General features: G+C 38.8%; 1 protein-coding gene across 7 annotated transcripts in view; it reads left to right on the top strand.

Moving 5' to 3' along the window:
- The window catches only part of MITF (melanocyte inducing transcription factor), a 224,016-nt gene that overhangs the window by 172,243 nt on the left and 26,810 nt on the right, over positions 1–24,963 (top strand). For 6 of the 7 annotated variants that reach the window (XM_082847226.1, XM_082847224.1, XM_082847225.1 and 3 more), the window contains exons 3-5: positions 19,768–19,995; positions 21,030–21,113; positions 23,219–23,314. In XM_082847226.1, the coding sequence (XP_082703352.1) occupies positions 19,768–19,995; positions 21,030–21,113; positions 23,219–23,314 (408 nt within the window). The remainder of the gene's footprint in view (positions 1–19,767; positions 19,996–21,029; positions 21,114–23,218; positions 23,315–24,963) is intronic. The other variant, XM_082847228.1, reaches the window with a different exon arrangement.

The following is a 24,963-nucleotide window of genomic DNA, read 5'->3' as shown; positions in this document are numbered from 1 at the left end:
GTAGCCAAACCTTAGCCCTGTATCAGAATTTTTAATAGCTAGCAACATTGGTTAATTTTAAAGAGATTTGTTGACAGGATGTTGGGATACCTGCAGAGTTATTAGGTAGGTAAGAGAACTAGGCTTGGAGCCATGAAGCTGAAACACTTCAAACCACAGCATAGAACTGGTCTGTAGAACAACCACTGAAGCCTGCTCTATTGCCCCTACTGCACCAGAAACCCAGTATTCCCGCACCATGACCACCCTCAGTGGTGCCCACTACTTTCTCTAGCACATCAGTACCATGCAAGTACATCCGATCGGTGGATCCTAAGTCACTTGTTCTCCCCTGAGCTGCAAGGGAGGCAGGAAAAGAAATACCTATGATTCTCTACTTCTCTAGTAGAAGGCTGGCTCTGCAGCAAAAAGAACTTGGCAAATCGTTATAATCATACCAGAAAGTTTGAAAGGTAGAGAAGATGAAAATATCATATTCCGTTGTTCTGATATAAAAGTATTTTAAAATACAATTTTCTTAGTTTTAAAAAGATTCATGTTTTTCTGTCAGTGCAATTATAGCTTTTATACTTTCATATCTGCATTTTATTTTCAATATCATGTGTTTTTATATTGCTATATATGTCCCATATGTATCATTTTTAATACAAATGAATGTACTTAGTCATTTTTCTAATGTTGGAGATTGCTTATACATTTTCATTATTATGAAAAATGATGTGGTGGATATGTTCATAACTGAAGCTTTGGCATCTAGATGTTGGATTTAGGTGTTAAGAGCCCAGAGAGAAATCTTATTAGCTCTCCATTCTCTAGTTAAAAAAATCAATACATGTAACTTACACCTTTCTCTAATTTCAACATAGACACACTCCTGACTCCTTTTGATGTGAAATTTTATAGGTTCATAATTGAGTGAGTTAAATTTGGGGCTGTTTAAACCTTTAAAAACATTTTATGTAGGCAAGCTATATTTGTCAAGCAAAAATTTACTAAATAGCACTGCTTTTTAATTTAATATTAGGAAAACAGATCTATGACCAAATAGTAAATATCCTGTATCTAGACTGGGTAATTTGATAGACATCATAATAAGCTTATGGCTGTCACATGACTATTAACATTTAAAGTGACACATTTCCGGTTTATCAAGATCACACATTTTGGAATGAAATTCTCCTTACTTCATGGATGTTCTGAATCAATTACAGTATTTACAAGTATACTCTTTTAGAATTAAATGATATTATCATAAAACGAACATACCATGGTTTTTTAGCCAGCTCCCGTGGTAAATCTGTCAACCTACTATTGCCATCTTTAGAAGACTTGCTCTCTCCTGTAGGATTGTGGTTCATGCAACGTATTGTTTATTAGTAATAGAAACGTAGTACAGTGCACTAAGTCAGACACTGTACTAAGAACTAGGGGACAAGAACAAGAAGGCCATCTGTTCTGCTGTCAAGGAGCTCACATCAAGAAGGTGGTTTTATAGTCTGGAAAGAAATGTGAATAGATGCTTTTGAAAAACCACAATAGACTGTTTCGGGAAATAATGACCAAAAACTCATTTGTACATTTTTAAGTTGTTGGCATTTAGGTTAGTGTGCATGATCTAGGGACTCAGGTCTGGAAAATGGTTAGGTATTGTTCATCATTTTTGACTTTGAAATCTGGGGATATTTGACTTGATACAGTTCCTGCCCTCTTTTTTTTTTTTTACCACTGTTGATTAGCCCTTCAACAGGGTCTGGGGTGTAATTCTGCTCTTAGGTGAGGGTGGTTGCATGTATGGCATGATGTAAAACACATTAGTGTGGTGAAATTGGAAGGGTTAGGAGGAAGCATAGGATTTTTCCACATTAAGTCTTTCCTTCTATCATATTCCTTGTATTCTTCTTATTGATGATTCCATGTCTACTCCCTTGATACCTGGAGCAGGGCTATTTGTAGCTCCAAGTATTTCCTAGAATTGGGACCTTACAGCATATAGTTAAAGAGTAGGGCAAGTAAAATATAATTTAAATTAATAATCCAAATCAGAGCTCTACTCTCAGAGATTAAATTGGATGTGATTTGCAGGATCTTGGTGGGTCTGTTGGCGAGTATGTTTTGTGTTTTAGAGATGTGTATAAATCCCCCTTTAGGGAAGATAGAGCCCTGGTCTTTTTCAACAAGATAACTTTTGTTCCAGTCCTGCTAACCTTGCCTGTGTCCACGTTAAAATTCTACTTTGATCAGTAGAAAGATAAATACTGTAATGCTGTCGGGATTTCTCTCTCTGTATAGAATTATTTCTGTGGCTTTTTGCCCTTCCCTTTTCTCATTTTTATTTTCTAAATTTTCTCCAACCGTATACTTTACATCTTTTAATAATAAAGGTCATAAAATTTTTGTTTCCTCCCTAGTCTTGAGGGCAATAATAAGTTCGATAAAAGTCCGTCAGTGGTTTTTCTCTGATACATTCCTTCTTGAGGTGACAATTTTGGAGTTCTTTAAATAAGCACGTTTGCCATATCACTTGTAGCACAGCATTGGTGACTCCTGAGAAGTGAAGCCTCGATGAATCCTGTGTATTTTGGTTCGTTTGGGACCCAGCAAACTTGCGTTTAGATCTCTGATGGTGTGAGAGCAGGCAAGTGACATTGGACTAGTTATTTAACCTCTCTTTTCGGTTTCCTCATCTGCAAACCAGACTAGTGATAGCACTTCACTATTGCTGTGAGCATCAAGTAAGGTTCACATCTGTAAAGGCCCGAGCCTATGCCTTATACAGAAGAGATGCTCAATAGAAGTTAATTTTCTTCTGTAATTTTATTTTCTTTAAACAGAGAGGGTAAAACTTGTGTTAAAACTCAGTCTCCTACCCTCTGATGACCATTTTGAATATGGATAATTACATGGCTTGTTGTTAAGTAAATAATCTTGTCGTATCTAAAGGAAAACCAACCAAAAATACTGCATTATCTGGCTTTTCATGACATGCTTTTCCTTAAGGAAAAAGAAATCGTTTCTATTTTTTTTCTCTCTCTCTCTCATTTTATATCAAAGGATAATTTTGTAAACATATTCAGTGGTAAAGTTATAACTGCATCATTGCATATTGCAATACTAAAGGGAGAGAACACTCAAATTCAGTTATTGCAATGCAATAATTTTTTAGAGTACTAATTAGATAAAACACAGAATATAAGGAAGCTTCAGTTTAGCAGTTGAAATTCACTTATCATTTTGCTAAAACTAAGAGCCCATTTATGGTCATTTAGAGCCACACTCCAGGCATCATTTGAGACAAAAACTTTTTGAGATGATATTGTTTAATTAGTGCAATTTCTTTCACTTTAGCTTTTTGTTTGTTTTTCCTTTGAGTGTTTACGCATTTTTTTCCCCCAAATGTAGAGGATGGGGAGGCAGACAGCAAAATAAAGCCAGAGCTAATATCTTTAAGACCAAAAAGAATTTGCCAATGAAATGATCAGGATTAAATTATTTTATATAAACGCCCAAGGCAACATTTGTGTGTGTGTGTGTGTGTGTGTGTTTGTATGTCTAAGAACTGTTTAAACATTTTTTTATGACTTTTATGATGGGAAATTTGCAAGATACTTAGAAGTAGGAAGAATAGCATAGTGACCCTCCTCGAGCCCCATCATTCAGCTTTAACAGACATCAGCATTTGCTTCACTTCTACTTCTACTGCTTAAAGCAGTTAGAAAATAAAAATCTGTGTGTCACATACAAAATTATAAATTAATGGCTTTGAAAGTTGTTCAAATATACTGAAAAAATAATTCCTTTTTTAAGATATAGGAAATGAATTGATGAAAACTTTGTTGTTTTGTTATTGTAGTTTGGGAGAGTAAGGAAGATTTATGTGAAATGTCAAACTAAGAACTGACGTACTCTGGCTTTGTTTGCAAGTACAGTAATGTTCCTTTAGTATTTATCAGATAGAAAAGACTTCTAAGTGATATTGCCAATGCACTCACAGTTGCCAGTGCGCTCAGAGATGCCAAAGCAAGTTCCCAGTGTGCTTTTTGAATGATTAGAATTGTTTGGTTTCGTTCTGTGTGGTTTTAGGGCACAGTTGATCATTATCGTGTAGAACTGATAATTCTCAATTTACTTTTCCCACCCACATCACTGTCCAGAACTCAAGATGATACGAGATCTTTGAGTTTGAATTAAGCTCTTCACAGTGACGATGACATTTCCTCCTCCTTCCATTGAACTAAAAGGTGTCCTTTGCATGTTAAGACCAGGCATGAAATAACTATTGACTATGAAACTCAGGTACATGTGGAAGTGCATCAGGAGTTGATGAGGTATCTACGCCATTCCTTTGGCTTGACTGGTTTTGTTGCCTTTTTTTCTGAAATCTACCCCAGAGAGGTTTGGGGTGTTGAACTGACACAGCATCTCTTAGTGTAGGGCTTCTCCACTATCGAGATTGGGGCCGGGTCATTCTTTGTAGAGCGGGCCTGTTCTGTGCACTGTAGGATGTTTGGCATCATCCCTGGTCTCTACCCACTAGATGCCAGTAGCAGCCACCCGACTGTACCCCCAGTGGTGACAACTAAAAATGTCTCCAGACATTCCCACATGTTCCTCAAAGAGTAAAATTGCCTGTGGTTGAGAATCACTGTTTTAGAGTGTAGGACCATCTTACGTGTAAAGTTGTGTGTGAGTTTCCCTTTCCTCTGTCCCCATCCTAACTCTCCATTTGTAAGCTCCTTGAGGAGAGGAGTGAGGGGTTTCTTTCACACTGAGGTCCCTCTTTCTATCTACTGCACATAAGATAAAGACTTTTAGGGACTGATTAACCACTGCCTGTTGTTTTTGTTTTTTTCCAAACCATTGGGCCACTTAACAAAAGAGTAATCTGGACACTTCTCTTCCCTTTTTTTTTTTAATTGGTTTACCATTAGGTATATGGTGACTGGCATTTCAGTGATAACAGTGGCTCATTTTCTTTCTTATAAAAGACGTTACTATACTGTACAATGGTTTAACCTTTCCTTTAAAAATCCCATGATACAGATGCTTTTGGTTAACAAAAATTCCTTTTGAGTCAGGAAGATTCTGTTTGCCTGCCTATCCCACCGCCTCCCCCAACACATCCCCTGCCTCCCCCCAAAAAAGGAAGAAAGTAAGAAGAAGCATCAACCCTTAAACTACTCAAAGTCCTGAGGCAGCTTTCCCATAACAGATGTTCACATTGACTTCTCTTTTGTAAAGTTCTGTCTTCATTGGCCCACTGCTGGCCTGAGGGCTCCTTCTGTTTGCTTAGGAATCGGGTCATGCTTTGGATTAATGCCTAGTGTCCACCCAGGTGATCATCATATATTAAGGAGAGGCTATTTATAATGAAAGTGTGAAAACAAGTACTCAGGAGAAAAACATATTACAAAGGGTCTCTACAGTTTCACAATCAGCAATACTATGCTGAAATATAAATTCTACAGATAACTCATAACATGGTAGTAGTTAGTGTAGTGGTTGGGAGCCAGCCTCAGATTTCTCATCCCTAAAATGGGAATAATAACAGCCCTTACTTCATAGGGTGGTAGTGAAGGTTAAATGAGCAAATCCATTGAAAACTTTTAGGAAAACTACCTGGTATATGAGTTCTCAGTAATTACTTCATTTTCACTTTTTAATTATTTTTCTTCTTTATGAGAAACCCCAGTATGTTCCCATATTCTTATGTCTTTCAGAGTTCCCGTTTCTGTTCTCAAAAGAAGTATTTTGTCCCTTTCCTCTTCACACATTTTATCCATTATTTTTGTCACACAAAGAAATCCACATGGGACTATCTCAGTTACATATATTGATATTGTATAGGTGTGCCCTACCTTTTTTACATTTTTTATAGATTTGCAGCAAATTTTAAATCCCTCTGAGAATTTGCTTTGTAGAGTGTGATAAATCTTTTTTTTTTTGCAAATGAACAGTTTCTTTTTATTGAGGAAAACCAAAAACAAAACTCCTCCTAAATGTCTTCATCAGCTCAATTTCAGATGACTGTGTCACTTTTCAGTGACTTATGTCACTTTTTTCTGTGACATAAATGTAAATCATCAGCCACTTTGTCTGAAAGAGGTTGTCCTGATTTTGATCCGGAAAGGTCCATATGAATTCAGTATTGTACCCTCTGCACAAGTTAATAAATATTTCAGGGCTTCTCTGGTGGCGCAGTGGTTAAGAATCTGCCTGCCGACGCTGGGGACACGGGTTCAATCCCTGTCCCAGGAAGATCCCACATGCTGCGGAGCAACTAAGCCCGTACGCCACAACTACTGAGCCTATGCTCTAGAGCCCACGAGCCACGACTACTGAGACCATGTGCCACAACTACTGAAGCCCACGTGCCTAGAGCCCGTGCTCCCAGACAAGAGAAACCACAACAATGAGAAGCCCGCGCACCGCAACGAAGAGTAGCCCTTGCTCGCCACAACTAGAGAAAGCCTGAGCACAGCAATGAAGACCCAACACAGCCAAAAATAAAAACAAATAAATAAATAAATTTATTTTAAAAATAAATAAATAAATAAACATTTCATTTGAAGCTAAACTACACACTCCTGATTCTATCAGTGTGAACACTACATGGGCAGATCCAACTTACTTTGTTAACAAAATGTTTCTCTGCGAGGCGCTCAGGCTGACAGTACAGAGGAATGACCTGGAGCATATTGAATACAGCGATCAGTTCATGCAACATAAAGTCAGCTCCTTTAGAGGAAAGCTTCAGGCAAAGACCAAGAACAGTGAACAAAAAAGCAGACATTTATGCTTGTGGTAGGTTATTAGATTGACCAAGTGCTTACTTAGTAAATATGCTACCATAGGACTTTTCTTTTTATAGAAAAAGAAGATAGAAAATGAATATAAATGAAGTATCTAGAATGTAAATGTCTATGCACTGTATGAATGTGGATAGGTTGTTTCAAACTTAAATAAAATCAGAGAGAATAATATAATGAGCCCCTCATATACTCATCACCAAACTTCAACAGTTATCAACTCATGGCTCATCTTGTTTCCTGTATATACCTCCCTCTTACCTGCAAATTCTACATGTAATTTCATCTTTAAATGTTTCAATATGTTAGACCTCTTCCTAGAAAAATGCAGAGTCAAAAGTTTGCATACAATTTTCAGGAGTTTCCGCTTTCCCTAAGGCCCAGATTAAGAATAAGTAGCTGAGCTAGCTCCTTTGGAAGTGGGAGAGAAAAAAGATTTCACAAAGTCTTCTGTATGATACTCCAGCTAACAAGTGTCCCATGCTCTATGATTCTTGTTTCTCCCCATTTACTCTTATCTTTGGCATCCATCTGTGATATTTGAGTCAGCCAAAGAGAAAAAGATAAAAGGATACCGAAAGAGGCTGAACTGCCCCCCTCCTTTTTGCCCTCTCCAGTCCTTCAAGGTGACCTTTTTTTTTTTTTTTTGAGATGGATGAGCTAAATGATGTAACAATGACCTACTTGGATGTGAAAACAAAAAAATCCAGGACTAACAATAATAGAGAACATTATGAATTTATTGAGCATTTACTACATACTAAGTACTTTTCGTGCATTCTGTCACTTAAACTAATCAACAAGATGAGCAACTACTAGGTAAGTAGTATCCATGATCCCATTTTACAGATAAAAAACTGAGGTTCAAAGCATTTAAGCAACTCGCTTAGGATTTGAGGTCAGATCTCTCTGAAATTCTAGCCAGATACTAACAAGACAAGGCTGCCTCTCTCCATTGCACTCTGAGAGTTGGCCATACACTTAGCTTATGTGTTCCAAGCAGGTATACATGGGATATTTTACAACACTGTGCATCATTTATAGTTACTTCTTGGTGTTGGTGTGAGACATTTCAGAGCATTGTGTAAGAAAGTCCTTTAACATACGTGCTATTCTTAAATTAGTTTTGATGGAAGCTAAGAAGGAGCCAGAGACAAGAGCTAGCAGCATATATCTCACATCCAACTGCATCTTAATATTTGAGTCCAAGGCATCAGCAGCTCTCAGATATGTAGCTACGGGAGCCTCCTAATTGTTTCTCCTGTGTCCACCGTTCTTTCCCATCAACATCAATCCCGGAGTGATATTTTACAAATGTTCATCAGGTCTTGTCACTTCTCTGCTTGAAACCTCCCAAAGGCGTCTTATAAGCAGCAGAGAAGAAAAATCACATTCCTTTCTGTGGCCTACCAAGCTCCATGATATCCGGTCCTGACCACATCTCTCAGTTTATGCACTGACCTGGTCACTGCTCCAGCCCTGCTGGCTGGGTTATTGATGTCATTCTTGTTTTTCAAAGATGCCAACCTGCTTCCGGCTCAGGATTTAAGCTCCTCTGATTCTCAACACACATGGCTTCTTCTCATCATTTGGGTTTCAGCTGGAATGTCCCTACTTCAGAGTAGCCTTCTTTTCTCCCAGTGACTTTCTTTCTTATCTTTTCTGCATTGCACTTGTGTCACTGGATGAAGTTCTTTCTTTGTTGATTTGTTGCCATCGTGTTTGTCTCTGCTTCCCCAACTTCAGTATGGCTTTTGCGGGCTCAAGAACTCTGCTTTAGTGGCTGCTGTATCCTCAGTGCTTCCATAAATGCTGGTTAAATGAATGGCTGGGTTGTTCAGTGGGGAAGTTACGATGTACCTGCACGTAAAACTCTCAGTCAGAAAGTGCTTGTGAGCTGTTAGTGTTATTGTTGGAGTTGTTAATTCCAGACTGGAATTTCATGATCACATAATCTATACAACAAGTTTTAGGAATTGCCCAAGACAATGCATTTCCTCAAGAACCAGGAGGACCCCTCAGTCTCATGATCTAGGCCCTAAAGTCTGTGTTATTATGAGGTGGCTGCTTTTGCCAGTTCTCGGCTCATGTGGACTTGACCTTCAAACCAGCAGCATTCAGCTCTCATTTCTGACTGACCTTTTACTTAGGCCCAGGGCAATGTTTTCATCTCTGACAAACTTGACCACTGCTAGTTTCTTAAGAGTGTCTGTCCTTATGAAAAGGGATTTTGCTGCCTGTGTCATAATGATCTCTAATACCCGATAAACTGCAAACAATAGGGGCATTTTGGGGGGATGCTGAAACAAAAAGGCATCTGCAATTCTGAGGCAGTGCTAAACTGGGGCACATAAAAAAGTTATAGCACGTGGAACGCTGCACTCGCAGCTCCCATCAGGAGGGGGGAGAACTCGACGGTCCTTACAATGAGCTATTATTTTAAGGGCACCATGGAACCACGTAATTGCAGCCCTTTATAAAACCATAAAAATGTGTCAAACATTGTACGGACTCAGACTGTCTGGGCTTGAATGTTAGACCAAAAATTTAATAAATAAAGAGGTCTTCTTAATCTGATCAAATATTTAAAGAAAAAATTGAAATGAGGCAGATTTCATCATTATATAACAACTTCATGGGTTTATTTGTGGTTTTCAAAATGTTCAGTAGAGGAATTCTGCCTGTATATATTTTTGTTTGTCCAGATCCACAGACTTTAATTTTTGTGGAATTTATAGATTTTTTTAAAAAAATTACAAAATTAGTGCCATATGCATTATAGAAAATATTAAAAAGAACCAATAAGGTAGCAGCCACCTATAATTTAATCATCCTGAGACAGTCATGGAGAAGATTTTTGATGAATGATTTGTAACTGGTTTTTGTGTGTGTGTGTATGCATATGTATAAACAACATTTTTAAGTCAGTTTAGGGTCACAGTGTATGTAGTGATTCTAACCTGCTTTGTGTTCCTACTTACATGATGAACTTTCCCCCTCATTTAATAGTTTTATAAAATATGGACTTCATTCACTGTATTGTATCCATCTATATGGGGGCAATTCCCCTCCCCACCCCAAGGACATTTGTAATGTTGGAGACATTTTTGGTTGTCAGAACTGGCATTGGCGGGGAGGTGCTACTGGCATCTACTGGGCAGAGACCAAGGATGCTGCTAAATATCCTATAATACACATGCAACCCCACAACAAAGATGTACCTGGCCATAGGGTCAGTCATGCTGAGATAGAGGAACCTTGAACTTATATGGCTCCTTCATAATTAATTGAATGCATTGCTTTCTATTAGATATTTGTTTCCAATATTTTGTTATTAGAGATTAATGGTTGGCACACTTTCTGTAAAGAGCCGGATAGTAAATATTTTAGGCTTTGGAGATTATAAGGTCTATTACTCAACTCTGCTCTAGTATTGTAATAGCTTGAAAGCAGTCGTATACTATATGTAAATGAATGGGTGTGGCTGTGTCCCAATAAAACTTTATTTACAAAAATAGGCAGTGGGCACTAGGGTAGTAATTTGTCCACTTCTGTTTTAGGCAATGCTCTGATGTACCTCTGTGTTCTTAAATCTTTGCCCTTAGATCTGATGATTTCCTTAGAAAAAGTTCTTGAAAGTGTGAATTATTGGATGAACATGTATGTACCTTTTAAAAGTTTATATCAATTTATTTTTTTTCTCACTCACATCATATGAGATTGTTTATTTAGTGAGGCTTATTCTGATCCCACTTATGCCACCATCATTCCATCAGATTTGGAACTACCTCCTAGAATGTGGAGTGTGAAAGGTAAAGCAGGGTTTGCCAATTTAAATGCCTTCAGGAGTCAGGCAGATTAATGAGTAAATCAGGCCAGTTATCAGTGTCAGAATAAGGAGTGGTAGGAATGTAGCAAAATGAAGAACAAGTGTTCCTTCAAAAGAGGGAAGCTGCTTCTCAACCCTGCCCCTTGCTGGCCCACTAGAAGGTGGTTCATTGTTGCTAGATCTTCTGTTTTATCTAGAGAAACCAGAAATCCAAATTTTATTATGATAACTCTAGTTTTTAATTAAATACTCTGTAGGCAATAAGCCATACCTGTGGACTGTGCCCATGGGCCACCAGCTTGAGGACTTCTGCTTTAACTGTGACTTATCAAGGGGTCTACAGTTTAGAGATGGAGACAGATCTCCAGGATCCTGGCACTAAGCATCGTGGATGAGAGCTATAAGAGTTGGCAACCTTTGGGTCTGCCCTCATAGAAAAGGAAGCTTTATAACTCAGATTAGGGAGGTGCACTGTGAATCAATGGCCTGGCTTGGAGATATTACCTCCAGAGATTTCTGAATTAGTTAGGAAGAGCAAGGGTCTACCACTTCTCCATCTCCTCAGGACACTTCTAGAGGCTTCAGGATCCTCGCCTCCAACCTGTACAAGGCCCTACACAATCTGACCCTTTGTCCTTAGTTTCTAGTCTCCCCACTCATTCATGCATTTCAGCCACACTGCCTTCATTCAGCCATTGATTATCCAAATATTTGCTGAGCCCCTACTCTGTGCCAGGCCATGTTCTGGACAAAGTAGAGCAGGGTATGTATGGGGATGGAGAGCACTGGCAGGGTGGGAGTTGGGGTCTCTAAGTTCTTAGGATGGTTGTGGGAGATAAGATCAGAGAGGTCATGACCCCAGGGTGGAGGGGGAAGGGGGCACAGTAGGCTGGAGTCTTCAAAGTTTGCTGTGCATAAGAATCTACCTGGAGAACTTGTTAAAACATAGATTTCTGATCCTCACCCAGAGATGCTGATTCGTTAGCTCTGCGATGGGGCCCAAGAATATGAATTTCTAACAAGCCCCATAGGTAGTTCTGGTTTAGGGACCTGTAGGCCATTGTAAGTAGTTTGTTTTCTCTCAGACATAAATAGGGAGCCATTACAGAGGGGTTCTTTTTGCAGATGAGTGACATAATCTGACATATTTTACAAGAATCACACAGTGTATTGAACACAGGGTGCAAAAGAGCACATACAGAAGTAGGTGGAAGAGTCAAGAGGCTTTCAGTCATCCAAGTGAGAAGTCCTGGTGGCCCGGATCAAGTGGTAACAGTAGAGATGGTGAAAATTAGTTAAATTCGGGATACATTCTGAAAAGGAAGCCAGTACTTCTTGATGGAGTAGATGTGGGGTGTGAAGGAAAGAAATGAATCAAAGATGACCAAGGTTTTGGAAATGAGCAACGAGGTTGAACGAGATGAAGGTCTTTTTTTTTGGTAATTTCATATGTTTCAAGCTAATGGAAGAATGGGGGTGCCATCTGCTATGATGGAGAAGACCATAGGGGGAAGAGGAAGATGGACACTTTAAGTCTGAGATGTCTGCAGTCCTCCCAATGGAGTAAGCAGGTGGAGCTGAGTGTGGAGTTCAGGACATCTAAACAGAGTGTTTAAATCCAGGAGCCTGGCTTAGGTCACCAGGGCTGTGCGTGCAGAGAGAGGAAATCAAGCTCTGAGCCTTGAGGCGTTCTGACATTTACGAGGGAGAGAAGAGGAGAAAACTAGCAAAGGCCACTGAGAAGAAATGTTGAAAGAGGCAGGAAGAAAACCGGGCGAGTGCGGTCAAGAAGCAGCCAAGGAAAGAATGTGTGTGAAGAGCCTCCTTGCAGTTCCCTGAGCCTGGGAGGCTTCCTCACACCTGAGGACTTTTGTACTTTGCTGGGTGTCTCTTGCCACCCATCTGCCTGGCTCATTCTCTTCCCCAACTTCAGGTCTGTGCTTAAATGTCGTCTTCTGGGTGAGCCTTGCCCCAAACAGCCTGTGTAAGATGAAGACAGTTGCCTGGCATCTGGTTGGTACTCAGACAGTATTTGGTGAATGAATGTGAAGATATAAGTCTTTGGATCGGGGCAGAAGTCCAGGTGAAAATGTCTTAAAGCCTTGCACTCAAGGTGTGGTGTGGTTTGTGGACCAGCAGGGTGGGCATCCCCTGGGAGCTTATTGGAAATGCAGGAGCTTAGGCCGCACCCCAGACCTACAGATTCACACAGCACTTAACAAGATCCCAGATGATTTATATAGACATTAAGGCTCGCACCCAATCCTGTTTTTAGTTCTTTTTGTATTTGGTAAGAGGACGACTGGGTATACTCTCTGATGGTAGCAACTCAAAATAAGAGGTTAAACTATGAAAATCCAGAGTCCATAGTTCCTTCTGTATTCAATCAGTTGTCATCATATGATCTTTAAAAATTGTGAGGAGAGGCTTTCAAGAATACTTTGTAGGCTAGCCAAGTGATTTCATAGTTTTATTTTGAATTGACCTAAGCTAGGAGTGAACATATAAAATGCACAGCATCAGGTACATGGTAGACAATTTTGAGTGAATGAATGCTAATTGTTTTCTGTGTTTTACAAAATCTTGGTACTTATGACATATCATAAGTAGGAGGTAATAAGCATATCCTGTGTTCTTATGTCCAGTTATATGGAAAAGCAACTATAAAATTATTTATACATATACTATTTCTCTTTAGAAAAACCACCTCATTCTTCAAACCTTGCTAAAGCTTCAACATAATAGGAAAGCTGAACTCTAGATTGGTAAAACTTTCTTACAGAGCACTGGTTGACATTTTCTGTAAACAGTAGATATTTTAGGCTCTGGGGGCCACGTGGGCTCTGCTGCTATAGTGTGGGCGCAGCGTGGACAACATGTAAACGAATGGACGGGGCTGTGTGCCAGGAAGCTTTATTTATGGACACTGAAATTTGGATTTCATAGAATTCTCATGTATCATGAGATATCATTCTGCTTTTGATGGTTTTCAACCATTGAAAAATATAAAATCTATTCTTAGTTTCTAGGCCATACAAAAACAGGGAACAGGCCTGATTGGGCAGGTGGGCAGATCCCTGTGATAGAGAAAAGGACCTGGGCATATCAACCTTGGTCACTTCTGACTTTCTTTTATTTAAGTACTCATTGTTTTTGCTTTTTGTTTGCATATGACTTTTTAAAATTGAAGTATAGTTGATTTACAATGCTGTATTAGTTTCAGTTGTACAGCAAAGTGATTATTATACATATGTATATATCTGTTCTTTTTCAGATTCTTTTCCATTATATGTTATTACAAGATATTGACTATAGTTCCCTGTGCTGTACAGTAGGACCTTGTTGTTTACCTGTTTCATATATAGCAGTGTGTACCTGTTAATCCCAAACTCCTAATTTTTCCCCTCCCGCCCCTGCTTTTCCCTTTGGAAAACCATAAGTTTGTTTTCTATGTCTGAGAGTCTGTTTTCTTTTTTGTAAATATGCTCATTTGTATCATTTTTTTAGATTCCGCATACAAGTAATATCATATGGTATTTGTCTTTCTCTGCCTGACTTACTTTACTTAGTATGATCAACTCTGGGTCCATCCATGTTGCTACCTATGGCATTATTTTATTCTTTTTAATGCCTGAGTAATAGTCCATTGTGTATATATACAACATCTTCTTTAGCCATTCATCTGTTGATGGACATTTAAGTTGCTTCCATGTCTTGACAATTGTAAATAGTGCTGCTGTGAACATAGAGGTACATGTATCTTTTCAAATTAGAGTTTTCGTCTTTTATGGATATATGCACAGGAGTGGGATTGCTGGATCATATGGCAACTCTATTGTTAGTTTTTTGAGAAACCTCCATACTGTTCTCCATAGTGTCTACACCAATTTACATTCCCACCAAAAGTATAGGAGGGTTCCTTTTCTCCACACCCTCTTCCAGCATTTATTATTTGTCTGCATATGATTTTGATTCTTCTGTCTTAGGTCAGGATTCGTATTCTTGTTGTCCTTCTTTTTTGTTAGGGAGACCTTTGTACAGGTTGTACAGCAAACACGACTGAGTGAGAACATGTGTTCTGGACTGGTGTTTTCTTTCGTGGTAGTGTTATAATTGTGGGACTGAAAAGAATCTTGGCACCTCTCAGATGTGACCCTGGGCAAGACTTTGCTCAAATTATTTCAGAAAGCTAGCTTCCTTTGTTTCACCATTTTCTCAGGGATGGTGATTGCATCATTGACCATCTCTGTACATAGTCCTTTAAAAAACAGTATGAAAAGAATAGTGGTTTGGGAGTGGTAGTGGATAGCAATTGATTGAATTATAATCCTTTTACTATTTCTTCAACTTACTGAGCAAAAGAACACATTCTCTCTCTAAACACAAAATGAGAAATCTAAATACTTTGTTGACTTGTTAAAAAAGTAAAATCAGTTATAAACTAAAAGGATTATGGGAATCTTCGCTCAATTTTATTTTTATTCTGGTTTACAAATAGTAGAGGGAATAGAAGGACAGTGAACATCAGATGGGGATCTTTTTTCCTGCAGTGAATTCTTTTGTCAGCCAATTTGATAGTATCTGCAGGCACCATCTTACACTGATGTGCTCCAGGATCTCTTTAGAATGAAACTGCTGGAAAATAACCTGTCAGTGTCACCTGGGAAGTGGCGAAGCTAAACTGTGACAATTAGAATGTGATTTATTCCAGTTCTTTTGCTATCAATTCAGGATCTGAATGAAGAAAGGAAAAAGGGCAAGGAGATAGTAGTAGTAATAAAGGAAGAAAAGTTTCAAAGCCAGTGGATTTTTGCCCTTGATCCAGATAGCTAACGTACTTTATTTATGTGAAATATAAGTTACGTCAATAAAATACTGTATTTCGATAGAGTAAGAAGTATTCCAGCTTTATTTTGTGGTCTGTGCTTCTAGTGCTCAGCAATACCCAACTTTTGGTATCCGAATTCTGTGATATAGTTGGTTTCAAGGTCAAAAACATGAAAAAATTATTAGGAAATCATGCAGATGTTTAACACCACATATGTTTTCAGTTGCATGCTTGTTTGGCTATTTAAAAATTAATGAAAGGGAAATCACTCACTAAAAAGCTATGGTTTAGGATGGCTGAACACAGAACCTTATATTTATGTGGCTTTGAAAATATTCCGAGGACTGTAGTATAGAGCCTCATGATAATGTTATGAGAAGTTAGGGCAGTTAGTGTTTCCTTCCAGCATCTTCTGGATATGAGGGAAGCAACACACACAGAGGTTGTGTCACACACCACCACCACACAGTGGGGGTGGCATGGCTAGGATGGGGTGGAGATAATGCAACAGTACTAACTGTTCCAGATCAGTGCTTCTCAAAGTGTCTCAGAGAGCCCTGGGGGTCTCCAAGACTCCTGTAGTTCTGTCAGGTCAAAACTACTTTCATAATAATACCGAGAGGTTATTTTCCTTTTTTCATGCTCATCTCTCGCGTACAGTACTATGCCATTTTATATTAGGGACTTGAGCATCTGTGGATTTTGCTCTCTGAAGAGGTCCTGAAACCCATCCCCATGGATTCTGAGGGATATCTATATACAGAAGAGTTTTACAGAGGCTACGTGATGTGTTAAAATGTCATTGTTCTAATGGCCAGTGGACTATGTGCTAGTGGATAATCTTATATTTTAAAAATCTCTTAGTTTTAATTCCTAAGATGAGAAATATGGATAGATATAACCTGCATAAACACAAGAAATTAAAACAGTTTAAAAGGGTCCTAGGACAAAAAAGAAAGTTTGAGAATTGCTGTTTGAGATAGGTTACTAAGCCTGGTAGAGGTGTGATTTCATTTAATACTGAAAACACCTCTAAGAGGCAGGCTCTATTGTCATTCCCATTGAGCACATGACGTGATGAAGGCCTGGAAAGGTTAATGACTTGCAGAAGGTCATAAAAGTAGTAAGCTGCAAAGTCTGAATTTGAACCCAGGTTTCAACTTCTTAATTCTTCTGTTGACTGTGCTGTCAGGCATGATATCCCTGTCAGAGAAGCACCAGGAGTGCTTGGATTTGATGCTAAGTTCTCAGAAGAGGAACTAACTTCTTAAAACCTAGGCCATCCCCCCCCCACAAGGGAATGTAGATAGGAAGATTCTCCTGTGGGCATTATAGAGCAGAGACCACATTCTACTGGCTTGTGGGCTGAGTCCAGCCAACAGATTTGTTTGATTTGTCTTCTACAATATGAAAAATCAAACAATTTGGTGTCATTTTTGTAATCTGGGAGATTTCATTTAAAAAACAAGTTCAGATTGCCAACTAAATTGAAAAATTGGAAGATCTAGCTAGACTGGAACAGTTTTCCCATATGGCCACAATCAGTTGCAGATTATGTTAGCTTTTCCTTTTAGATGAAATATCCACCCTCTAGTTTGCCACAGGCCTCACCACTCCCTATTACACACCACAGATCATGACCTCATTTATGTTACCTGTTTTAGGTGTTTGGAGTGGAGACATCTGGGGATGTTCTGACTTCTCCATAGTGTTTACAGCCAATCTGTTCTCAGCTTACTTAAAAAGACACTGACGGTAAAAGGGCAAAAATACATCCCACTCTGACTACCCCAACCTGGTTGTAGTAAAGACCTCACTGACAATCCCAAGTAGAGAACAAGTTGCTTTTTTCCTTACTGAAGCTTAAAATTCTGATTCATTAAAAATAAGGATCTGCCAGTGAATTAACATTTATTTTTAAATGTGCAGCCCCTTGTGTTTAAAGTGTAATAGTGAAATAAGCACATTACACCCATTGCCCTCATTTTATGTTTATTTTAGAAATGTCTATTGTCCTTATCATTATCGTGTTTGGACCCTTTATGAAACTTAAAATGTCTCTGTGAACCTCTGTGTGCGTGTTAGATCAGTCATTTGAAACAATTTGAGGTTGCCAGCTAAAGGGCTTCATTATCCTGGGCATTTGGATGGAATTATTGAATTTCAAATTCTTGTGCTTGAAGTATCTCACCAATTCAGCAGTGCATATCAACTGTTATCATAATTTTTAGATATATATTTGTTTGCCTTTTATCTTCCTTTGCTTCCCCCCCAGACTCTCAGGGTCATAAACCTGGCAATTATATCTACTTGCTCACAATGTGTATTCCGTGCCTTGCACAGTGTTTAGCACATAATAACAGTAAATAATGGAATGAATAAGGAAATCTGTAAATGCATCAGTTGTGTATATGATAACTCTTATTCTTCTCTAGCCCCAAGAATTATATTAGAAGATTTTTTAGTGAAAAATTTTATGCTTCCTAATTTGAGGATTAAATTGGGGAGATGTGTATTTCTTACTTTCCACATAAATATATATCCAAAACTGCCTCTGTATTTTTCCTTTTCTATTTAGAATAGCTCCCCCTCTTCCTGATGCAAGGTCAGTAGGAAATTTATATGTCTGTCCAGTTAAGAATAAGATGCACATTGAGACCAGGATGCAAGATGAGGCTGTTGAACTTGAAAGTTCATCAGAGACTCCCCCATACTAAAAGACACTCTGCATTTGGAAGGGCTGAGTTATTCGGCCATTAGAAGAGTCTCATGTGTAGCTTTTAGGCAATGTTCTCCAAAGGGGGCATCTAGCTCTTAACCTATTGCTGAAAGAGAAATACCATTGTCTATTAATACTACTGGAACTAAAGATGAATAGTGAATTGGCCTTGATCTGACAGTGAGTTTGACTTTGATAGCTCATCCCTTGAAAAGGTTCTTTTATATTTATGAAAAAAAGTATGACGTCAAGCTGGGTGGGGTGCGGGGGGGTTGATATCAATATTTAAGAGCAAACTCGTAGGGCTTCCAAAAAAAAGCCCTTTGTGTGAACTTTTTTTTTTACATGCATAACTAATTAGCTTAGGTTATTATAAGCAGGGCTGCTGTGATAAAGTTTCCGGTGGTGTCTCGGGATACCTTGTTTATAGTACTTTCTCTATGCCAGTCTACGAATCGGAGTTGCAGAAAGTAGAGGGAGCGAATAGTCTACCGTTATTTGTTGGATTGGGGCCACCTAAAACGTGGTTATGCTGGAAATGCTAGAATATAATCACTATCAGGTGAGCTTTATTCTTATATTTAGTCTCTGAAATGTAATCAATAAATTGAGCGTTTCACCTTTTCATGTTATTGTAGTAGACACAGTTTTCAATAAGTACATGTCTTCCCGTTTAATGCTGTTTATTGTTTGATACCATAATCAGTAATTCGATGTAGTTTTGAATAAAGTAAATAGTAGTAGGATTTTTTTTCCCCTGGTGCATGGCTGTGCTCTCTCCATGAGCTCCTGTTCATGGCTCTAAGATTAAATTGTGTTTATCAAGGAAAAAGTGACTAAATTGAGTATCATTGATTTTTTTTTAAAAAGTTCTTATTCTCTATTAATGTCTATAAGAAAGAAGGGAAAAATAATGTTGGTGGCTTAATATTCATGCCTTCAAAAACACATACATAGAAGTGCTATGTGTTTGAAAGAAACTGCTTAATGGGGAATTGCTTTTTATGTTGAGTTTAAGATCTTAATTAAAATGTTGAACAGTCATGTCCAAATGCAAGTGGGAGGAACTGATCCACAACCAGTTGATTTAATCATCCGAATGTTTCTGTTTCCGTTCTACAACCGTTTTATAGTTGTTCCTTAAGGAGGGTTTTTGGTGTTTTTTAAAAACAGAAAGCGGTTCTGTTTGCCAAAGAAAACTGAAATGAATCAAGTTATGCGCCTTCTTCTAGATTGTTGTTTTGATCTTAACAAACTCTTTCAGGTGTGTTGGGGAATTTTTGCCCTACAGATAGTGGCAAATTTTTAGTCATCAGACATGAGAAGAAGGGCACAAGGTTTTAAAGAGATGATGGACCGCCAGTTAGCAGGGAAATAGGGCAGAGTACTACCCCAAATCCTAAGGGTTAGCCTTTAAACTTCAGTAGTATCAAAATCCATCAGCACGGTGCCTGGTACCTAATAGGGGCTTAATAATCTATTCTCTTGGTGGACTGGCCCATCTCATGCTTGTGCCTGAAAGAAGAGCTGTCCGAAACTCACCAATAACAGCGCTCTCTTCTCTTCCCTCCGTGGCTATGTTCAGGTGCAGACCCACCTCGAAAACCCCACCAAGTACCACATACAGCAAGCCCAAAGGCAGCAGGTAAAGCAGTACCTTTCTACCACTTTAGCAAATAAACATGCCAACCAAGTCCTGAGCTTGCCATGTCCAAACCAGCCTGGCGATCATGTCATGCCACCAGTGCCCGGGAGCAGCGCACCCAACAGCCCCATGGCTATGCTTACACTTAACTCCAACTGTGAAAAAGAGGTAATTCATGTCTCCTCCCCTCTCCTTTTTCTTACACTGAATGACTGTCTGTTGGATCTCCCTCCCGCACTTGACCGTGGACTCCAGTCTGTCCGCGTGGCCACCTTCGCTGGCCGTTATCCCCGATTCCCCATTCTAGCTGTCACCCTCCAGCCTCTTCTCCCTGTCACCATCCCCGGGTTATTGGGTTATGGCTCCTGGCAGGGGACCTGGCCCCCTCAGAGCAGAACCCAGACGCGAGGACACTTTTTCTTCCACCCCGTTTCTGCTTCGTTAGCTGAGTGTTCTCTTCCATTCCTTTCCGTTTACAGAGCAGTGAAAATGCAAGGAGAGAAGGAAAGGTGGAAAAGGGAGAGTAAAAATAGAAAAGGTGTTGGACAGGCGGTTTAGAAGTTCCGCTTGCTGTGAACGTCTGGGATGTTATTTTTATTGCTCCCTGAGTTGGAAAGGAAAAAAAAAAGCACAGAGTGTGCATGGCTGGATTGGAAGAATATAGCACATGAAAATCTAACAGAAAAGCAAAGATTTCCTTGCTGGGTGAATTCGGTTTCCTAATAAAATTGCCACTGCTGGTGAAATCTGCTTTTTGTAAAGGCTGGGTTGGAGACAAGACTCAAATGTACCTCAAGCTAATTATTGCATCAAAATTTGAAGCATACCTAACAGAAGCGTTGTGATTTAATATGTTATTTCCAAATATGAGATGATGAGCTTCATTTTAGTGGAGTTTGTCCTCTGAAATGTTCATGTGATTCAGAGGTGACTCTTCTGAAGTTTGGTTGATTTTAATTTCTAGAGGGACTAAGTCTTTTCCCTAAACCAACCATCTTATTCTTCTCTGTCCATGTTTGTCATCTGTCAAGCTGATTTGCTGGAAGAAGTTCTTCCTTCATTATTTTGTTTCTCGGTCAGATTACACTTTATCAGAAAGCTTAGTTCATCTTGTTGCCGCGCCATCAGCCTCGTGTGAATAAGTCATTGAAAAGTCATTTGCAAATCCAGATCATAGGCTGATTTTGCTTGTGTTTTTGCAGGGATTTTATAAGTTTGAAGAACAAAACAGGGCGGAGAGCGAATGCCCAAGTATGAACACGCATTTACGAGCGTCGTGCATGCAGGTACTGAATGACTCAGCAGCCCAAAGATGTAACGCTCTGTAATGAGGATCTATATTTGTGGCTAATCACACTTTCCTGATGACTTAAGAGTTTTTTTTCCCCCATTGATTTTTTTTTTTAATTGAGGAAGCTATGAACAGAACTATTTTCTTCATAATGTCTCATGATTAAAAAATTACTAGGGAAATGATACTTGAAATGCATTTTTCCCTGAGTTGCTGTAAGTCATTAAACAGTGCTTAAAATACATAAATTTTAATAAAATAGAATGTAAACTGCTGTACTTCATTTAGATACCATCATCAAAATATGTTGTACAAATTTATAGGTTAGCAGCTTTGACAGGATATTTGTAAAACCAAGATGTGTGTGTGTGTGAGATCTATATATTGTTTTATAAAATGGAATCTCATGGAAAATATATTTTGAAATTTTATTCATTTAATGATAAATCATGGATATTTTCCCAAATAATGAAAAGTTCTTCTATGACATCCTACTTAATGGCTATATAAATCATGCTATACCCATTTATTAATATATTTATGTATTTTTAATGTGTATATACATATATGAGAAAGAAGAATAATAAACAAAAAATTCTTATTTTTTTTGCTTTTCTCTACTGCCTTTTATCAACATGTATGACTCTTTTCATAAGAGAAAAAATTCTCTCATACCAAGCCCACTAAGTTCATTTCCCTAAAAATAAAAAATTTACTAAGAAAGGTTGCTCATAAGTCTTCTGGCCCATTTTCCAGTTTACGAACTCATTTAGAAAATCATCTCTTAAAAACAAGCAAACGAAACAGACACAACTGGTGTACCTGGAAAGGAAAGAGTGTGGTGACAGTTATTCAAAACTGACCTCCAATTATTCTCAGGGGTCACTTAATGCCACTCATTTTTTGAATGTTTACTATATTCTTGGCACTGTGAGCACTTTATATGGTTTGTCCTGAAATCTCACAAGAATCCAATAAGGCCATGAGTATTATTACCCCCATTTTACAGATTGGGACACTGAGGCTCTTAAAGATGAAGGGTGTTACCCCAATCCAGAAAGTGGGAGAACCAGGATTCCAACAAGCCCCATGATGTTGGAGCCTGTCTTCTTTAATTAGAAAATGGCAAAAAGACACAAAGGAGCATCCGTCTGAGTTCTGAGATTTCATTGTGTACTTGTGAAGCACGATTAAGACCCAAGCGTGTGTGCACACACACACCAAGTAGCTCAGATATATAAGGTGTTTGCGAAGAAATGTTTTCACAGACTTGTCTTTGCAACTGCTGCAATGCACATGTAATCACTGTTGTTTATTATCATAACTAATGTTTTGGTACTACAGGAATAAAATTGATCTAGAGGGAATGTCAGCTCCACGACTGTAATGATAACCTCGTCCTGGTGTACTCCTCCGGGAGTGCCAAGCACGCTGGCAGCTGTACGAGGAGAAACTTATTTTACAAGTCCTTGTAAGATTAGTGCAGGGATACCCAGTGGCCTGGGAACCACAGTGCCCCACACACCCCTGTGGGAGCAAAGGGCTGAATTGCCATCTGTGGTTTTTTATTCCAAGGAGGGTGTGGGAAAGGTACAGGGCATAGTCTTTAGAGGAGAAAAGGAAAAGGCAGCTGTCATTCAAGATGAAATTTCCTGGTTCATCTTTCTTGTTTAAGGCAGGCAGTTTTGCATAAAAGTTCAGAGCATGGTTCAAACTGTGGCTGTAACCCTTCTCTGAAGTGTGACTTCGGGCAAGTTGCTTCTTATGTATCTCACCTGGAAAATTGCTATAATAATAGCACCTACCCTGATAGGGTTATTGTCAGGATAAATCACCTAGCCCATAAAAAGTCCTGTGCCCAGTGTCTGGCACCTAGTAATCACTCACTAAGTGCTGGTTGCATATGTCATCCTCATCACCCATTAGTGTTAATGGTCTTCAATAATATTCTTATTTGGGGAGGAAGAGGACAGTTACCTCTTAGAATCTAACTAAAGAATGTTATTGCTTTGGGTCAGGAAAGACCATGGATTTCTTTTTGGGTTGCTTTGCACAGTTTTTGCTTATATCTGTCTGTTCTCCATTGCCTTTTTCCTTCAGATGGATGATGTAATCGATGACATCATTAGCCTAGAATCAAGTTATAATGAAGAAATCCTGGGCCTGATGGATCCCGCCTTGCAAATGGCAAATACGGTATCGGTGATCTTTTTTTCTAAAAGAAAATCTTGTGACATTATTTCCAGTGTTTTCTCCCTTCTCCTGAATTTTCAGTTTATCTTTGCAAGTGATTCATTGAGAAATGTATTGATGATGAGGCAGAGAAGTATCTCAGGATCACAAATAAATGACTTAGACATCAGAAATTAAGAATTTCTCATGAGTTTATCAGCAACCCCATGATGAAGCTCTGCATTCCCTGGAGTCCAAGTCCACTTTCAGTAGCACGTTAGATCTTCCAGTTGCCTTTGACGTCTGATGCCCAACTTAGGACACTGCTGCCAAGGGAAATACTCTGGACTGTGTTATCTACAATGGTTTTCTAGTTGGCCTGAAAAGTTAATGCACTTTTTAAAGGCGATCCCTTATTAGTCACAGGTGATAGAGTGACATTCAAGTTACCCTTCTTCAACAGCAAATTTATTCCAATTTTAGTTAATTAATCAGGGGTCATATTTGCTCTTCTCTGTTACTTATTGCTCTCTGCGGTTTGGAGCCTTGCTTGTAGAGTTCATTTTCTTTCACTCCTTCCATTTTTGTCTTATTTGGTCCTTGCAGGAATTCCTTGGGTCATTGCCCTCCGTTTTAGGGTTAGGAAAAGTTAGCTTGTGTTGCGCTAGATTACACATCTCGGATGTGTCAGAGCCAGGACTCCTCGGTACATCTTTGAAGGCCTAGTCCCATCCTTTTCTGTTTTCTATACGAGCAATGCCATGAGACTATCATATTCTTTAGTAATTAGTTTTTAAAAGACTAACTTCCATGATGGTAAGGGGGTAAAAGGGAGTTGTTATTAATGGGTATAGAGATTCAGATTTGCAAGATGAAAAAGTTCTGGAGATATGTTGCCCAACAATGTGAACATACTTAACACAATTGAACTGTACACGTATTGGATTGGCCAAAAAGTTTGTTCGGGTTTTCCCGGAAAACCCAAACGAACATTTTGGCCAACCCAATAAAAATAGTTAAGATGGGAAATTTAGGTCATATGTTTTTTACCCCACATATACACAAAAAAGTTTTAAAGACTAAATTCCAATAGTAAATTTCCTTGGGAAGGGAATGTGGTAGCTCTTTACTTCTTTATACTAAAATCCCTAGAAAAACAATTTTTTATAGTTAAGTTTTCTTATCTATCTTGATCCAGTCCTTTAAGTCATTTACTTGAAGTCTTGAGGGTTAAGGATGACTTCCCTCGAAACCTCTAATCTTCTTCTGGGATCCTTAGTTTTGTCAATTTACTGTCCATTTAAACTCACCCCCTCATTTTGAAAGAGCTAAATATTCTTTCTGACAAATGTTTCCGTGCCAAACTCTTCCCAACTTCTTTGAGCCCTTGGTTGGCTTCTGTAGAACCCTCTTGCTTCCAACTTTAGCGCATCCTGTGAGGCAGACTACACTTGTCTCAAAAGAACTTTGCTGATGAGGGTGGTCGTTTTTCCAGTGGCATCAAGTGGATACCTGAGCACACTCAGAAGGACTGTAGAATTGGCATGATTTTTAAAAATTATTCCTTTTTAAATTTTTCCCCAAAGGTGAGGACCTTGGGTGTCACCTGATCCAACCTAGTACTCAATGCGTTAACCTCCTCTTGCATATCCTTTGTATTCCCCACCAAAATA

This window comes from Leucopleurus acutus (genome assembly GCF_964270905.1).
Source record: "Leucopleurus acutus genome assembly, chromosome: 10".
NCBI lineage: Eukaryota > Metazoa > Chordata > Mammalia > Artiodactyla > Delphinidae > Leucopleurus > Leucopleurus acutus.
Note: the sequence above shows the minus strand (reverse complement) of the source record. Positions and strands in the feature narration are given on the sequence as shown.